The sequence below is a fragment of the Bactrocera latifrons genome, unplaced genomic scaffold (assembly GCF_001853355.1).
Source record: "Bactrocera latifrons isolate USDA-ARS-PBARC rearing strain unplaced genomic scaffold, ASM185335v1 scaffold_27, whole genome shotgun sequence".
Lineage (NCBI taxonomy): Eukaryota > Metazoa > Arthropoda > Insecta > Diptera > Tephritidae > Bactrocera > Bactrocera latifrons.
Genome location: NW_017536296.1, coordinates 444,369 through 450,006, shown reverse-complemented (window position 1 = coordinate 450,006; position 5,638 = coordinate 444,369). Strand labels below are relative to the sequence as shown.

The 5,638-nt window shown below is 33.6% G+C and overlaps 1 protein-coding gene across 1 annotated transcript in view; it reads left to right on the top strand.

The window, feature by feature from the left end:
- The window catches only part of LOC108969883, a 15,116-nt gene extending 14,210 nt beyond the window's left edge, over positions 1–906 (top strand). Inside the window, exon 6 of the mRNA XM_018934869.1 lies at positions 856–906. Coding sequence (XP_018790414.1) covers positions 856–906 — 51 coding nt within the window. The remainder of the gene's footprint in view (positions 1–855) is intronic.
- The last annotated feature ends 4,732 nt before the right edge of the window (positions 907–5,638 follow it).

Genomic DNA, 5,638 nt, shown 5'->3' with positions numbered 1-5,638 from the left:
AAAAATTAATTGTAATAATAATATACCGTTAGCGAGAAAGCATAAATTTTCAAAGTGAAAAGTGTTCCACATTACGTGTTGTTACGTTGCGTTATGTTGTGTTACATTTTGCTACATTGTCTTACATAACGAAATAATCATTGTTCAACCATTTTGTAATTAATTGTGCAGAAACTTTAACTTCATTCATAATCCCTCATAGTTGCCATCACCACAAAARTAGTTAAATGAAATGTTTGTAATAGTTCTAGTTTTTCAAGCACTAAAAATCTAACTGTTTTCCCGAACACGCGSCTTTATTCTCTAACTGTAACTCACAACCAGATTCAAAACCCAAACAAAAAAAAAAAATAAATAAAGATTGTACAAAATTTAGATTTTCTAAAATCCAAAATGCACTCTACTAATATACACTCCTGCCCACTACTCTACCCCACCGTCCTCTCTTAAGCTAATTTAGTTAAATTAGATTTACTTAAAGAAAAAAACAAAAGTATACAAAAAAAAAAAAAAACACAAAATTCCTATCAATGTGACTTTAAGAATCTAATTTCATGTTTGTTGTTTTGATTTGTTTTGTGTATATTCTCGAACTTCGACCGTACGAACAATAATTACAAACTACCAAACCAAATTAGACATGCAAAATAACTGTAAGTACACAAATTTTATTACTAAGCTCTTTAAAATATACCATACTACTACTACATATTCTCTTATACAATAAATACAATAAARATATATTTTAAAACATTTTATTAAATCACAGACATCAAATAAGGGAATGTACACTGCGAAAAAAGCTTAACTGAAATAAAATCAACGAAAAGCTGCTTAGCCTTTTAGAGCTTTTAGAGCTACAAAAACTTTAGGCAAAATATTAATCCTTTAACAGGAACTTACTAAAATAACGAAAAACGAGAAATAAGGGTAAGCTTTAAGTTTTCTTAAAAGCTTTTTGTGTCATATAATGCTATAAAATGTATTATAATTATTATTACGCGCGGGTTCTTTGAAAACCTATTGCTTAAATATAAAAAATCAAATAAGGAAAAGCTTTCTTAAAAGCTTCTAGGGTTAAACATTGCTACAAAAGTTTATAATTATAAGCGAATTCATAAAAATGTTTACTTATAATAAATTAAATAAGGAAAAGCTYAGAGCTTTTTTAAAAACTTTCGGGATTATATACAAAAATTTGCAGATGAACTTTTATTGCTATAACTGGTTACAGTTATACGCTGATATAAAGCCGGGAAACAATTAATTTTTAATTTAAGCATTCAAAAGCTTTCTTTCGAAAACTTTTATGAAATCTAAGTAATTTTAACCACCTATAACATACATACATACCAACCGATAAGTTACTAAATTAGTGAGAAGCAAATTAAACATTATTATCATTGTCATAATTSAACCATATTGAAAAGCTCACTGGGTTATTCTCTGTAGTCCAAAGTGAGCTGATACAAAAGTCATAYCCTACAAAGTGATAATCTCATCCATATTCACTTTTAAAATGAAACAATTGTAGCTTTTCAAAGAAAAGCACAGCAGCATATTCCACAAAGCTTTTATTAATATATGCATTTAATATGTTCCCAAGAAATTATGCTAGCATAATACTTGGGTTCATGAATTTCTTTGCTTTCAAAAGCTTACAAATTTTTTACATATAGCTTATAATAAATAAGCTTTTATATTATTATATTATATTATTATATAATTCTTTACAAAAAACAATTTACTCTCGTTACCTTCACTTAGTATATATCTATACCGTTACTTATTTGTGGTCCTAAAATAGCTTTAACAGCAAAACCTTAAAGTATACAAAGCGCCAAACCAGAAATTAAGAGCAACAACCAAYACCTCATTTTTTCAAAGTTTCGAAGCTTTTCACTGACTTCAGGAGCTTTTCACAGGCTACAAAGGCCTTTCACTGCCTTCAAAAGCGTTTCCCTTCAAAAGCTTTTTACCGTCTTTAAAAGCTTTTAAAGCTCTTGCTTTTTACTAACATTTTCTTCTCTCTCCTATAAATTTTGCATTCTCTAAAATCCAAAACGTGCGTTCTCCGCCAACTTTTGAGTTAAAAATCATTGTTTACGCTCACTCAAGCGCTTTTGTGYTATGCGCACTACATGCCATGTCGAGCAATATCCGGCATGAAAACTAGGACAACAAGTCACATGTTGCGCGCCCATGTTTATGYCACACAGCAGTTTTTTCCAGCTTATCGTTGACGGAAMACACAAACATGCATGCRTACATACATATTTACATACACTCATATACAACTAGGCTGTAGCGCCCACAGGCGGGCTGTTGCGCATAAATCAGCATGAGCAAGTGCAGTGCAGCGCTGCTGGCGTTGTTGTTGCTMCTGTAATTTGGCGTCAATTAGATGCAATTGTGGTGGCTGCCAAAGAGGTGCCGTGTGTCGGTGAAGTGTACAATCGAGTTGATAGGTCCGGCGGCCGTGGCTCGCACTCTGTGGTTGTTGTCTATTGTTGTTGCTTTTTTTGCGTTTTGCCTTTCGCTAACCATTGTTTGCCATTTCTAGTATTTTTTTTTTAATTTTTTTCATTTACACTTTTGTTTTGCTTTCGCGTTTTTTCTCTCGTGTGGTGTGATGACGCTCCTCTTGGGTTTGAGGTTGTGCGCGTTGCTCGCTTAATGTCAATTAATTAGTATTTAATTAATGTACACTTGTATTTACCAATCGGACTCATTAAATGCAATCGAGCGCACACACACATGTTGTTTATGAAAATTTTTTTTTCATATTTTTTGTTGTTTGCGTTGCAAATATGCACATTCAATATTATGTAAGTTAGTTTTCAGGAGTTGAGTTTTTTTGTTGTAATCGATTTGTGTGATTAAATTTTAATCTTTTGTTCAGCTCATCTATCATTAGTTGCATTTACGCACATATACACACGCACATATGTCATATAATATATTATGTACTTGCAACATTTTTGCGCGTTTTTTTGTTGACATTTCTCATAATTAATTTTGTGCATTTTATTTAGTTATTTATTGGTCAATAAGAATTTGATATTTTGAGATATTTGTTCAGTCTGCGTATTTACCTCCCTCTTGATCATTTGTAGTGAGYACGATGTTGTCTCYGACTCAGAGTCGTCCAGAATTAAGYCAACTCTCCTGCTGTTTCGTTACCGGAAATGTTCCTATGATCGAAAACTCAAATAATGGACAAGCGGAGTTGAACTGCGGTATGTTGAAAGCCTTCAATCAGTCGTTGTCTAAGATGGTTTCAAAATTTCAATACCACAATGTTAGCAATGCCACATGGCTCTCTGTATATGTGGTAGCTTTCTGTTTACTAACCTAGTTTTTCAAAAAAACTCCACAGGTCTTCTGTATGCCTAGTACTTCCGCTTGGAAGATGCTAACTGAGTTTGGTAAATGCAATTCATCGGTATAGATTGAAATATTATTATCTACACCTACTAACACTCTTCTTCATTCACGTTTAGAGGATATTCTCAGCTGGAAGTCACTAGGGAAATTYTACTTTGGGAGGATATAAGAATATTTAGATTTATTTTCAGCTGTTACAAGATACCAGTGCTCAYATGTAAATATTAATATAATGACCACTTTTCAAAAATATCGGTGTAAATTTCCCATACCAAAATATCTTTTGAATCTGCTTTATTGCAAGGCCATACATTAACTATTTAAAATATTTCACAATATAAATAGGTGGCAACCCTTCATAAAAATGTTTTCAACCACCAGTATTTTAGTCAATATATTCTGTGTTAATATTTATTATTTCCACCTCAAATGCTGATTTCGGCTTTGTCAGSGATAGGTTGAACAATSAAATAACGTGGCTCAATGTTTCCACCGCAACCTTCTCCTTAATAATTTTCCACCTTGGCCTGATTAATCAGCTGCAGCTTGAGTTGAAGACAAGCATTGAGTGCATTGTGGRCGAGGCATTAACGGCTAYCCCAGAAWAATAAYGTAAACTTCCACCGGTAGGGTCTCSAATGACTTAGTCACGGCAGTCACAATCCCACTAMATCAAGGTATTTTACCATAAAAATCGGRTACAAAATTAAAAGCTTTTATAACTATATTAGATACTACAGTAATAAAGGTTGGTACTCTTACTCGAATACTTTTGAATATAAAAAAATTAAAACACAAAAATCACAAATACAATTGCAACTTGTGTATGAAATTTCGGCAGTTTAGAACCCTAAAATATATCCTAGTTTTAGCTAGAATATTTCAAATGATCTTAGGAGTAATGGAAAGCAGCCCTGTTTTACAAAACCAACAATCGTGTCTAGAACCAATTCCTCTGATGAAATGTCTTATGTTCGAAGGACTGATTTTCGTTAGCTCCGATGTCCACCAAAAAGGAAAGGGAAGGTAAAGGAAAAWCCCTTACCTTTCTGAGTTTTCAGAGGAAAGATACTTTTTAGAATAGAGCTGCACGAAGCTGAAGACCTTGATGTGCTCTTCATTCGCACCCTCGTATTGAATGGAGTCCCTACTGGGCACAGTTGGAAGAAGTGTTCAAARCTTCCTCCAATAAAAGTAATCATTTGTATTTCTGAAATTTCTAAAGGTGCTACATTTTRCGTAAAATAGCAATACAAGAAATGCAGTTTCTGGGAAAATTAGTTTAAAGACTTGCGAGAAGCAGCTGATTAATTCAAAGACTTAGATTTTTTTCCATATTATAGCAATTGAGTTGTGTTTTAGGGATCAACAGTAAATTTGAAAAATAATTAATTTTATTAAACTTCATGGACTAGCCTAACCCCTTTAGAAGCTTTTGCACTTTAACCTAAAATGAATATGTTAGTTAGAATCAAAACCTTAGATTTTCCAAAGACTGGAAAGAATCTACAAAGTCCCATACTCATATTGAAGAATGGCAGACGCCAAATAAAATTCACACACCCCAAAATACAACAAAAATAATTGAAAACTTAGCTTTACTCTTGTTATTCTCACATTCATATAAACACATATGAATTATATATGTATATGACAAACACCAGCGCGCATATATAAATGACAATATTGTATGTAAACTACATTACAAATGCACTCCTTCACACACACACACACACACCGCCAAGCAGCCATGCATTTGTAATGAAATAAGCTCCAGCTCACTTATAACGCATTATGCATAATTTTCGAAGTTATAATAAACCTCCAGCAAATGTGTATGTGTGTGTGTGTGTGAAATGTAGAAAAAATAGCAAAATGGCGATGACACTGCTTTCGAAGAAACGAGCGCGTTCTGAATGCATTAGAAATACCAGCAAACACACACACATGCATACGAGTATACACAGTAAATATAACACGCAGGAGAGAGGAAAAGAGTATTTGCTTCACATTGCTTCGCTGCAATGGTTTACTTTTACTCCGGGGGATAGGGGGATGCGAGTTAATTTTCCTCGGTTTATTGTTAAGCTAAGCAAGCAAATCTTCGCACCACCGCGTATATGACTACCCAGCGACAATAGCGAGCGGGCAGCGGTAGCGGGGAGAAGGAGTGTGGGCGCACAGGTATGGCATTTTGAAGATTAGTTAGCAAGATGCTCAACAAACGAAGCATGTTTGCATTGTTATACAC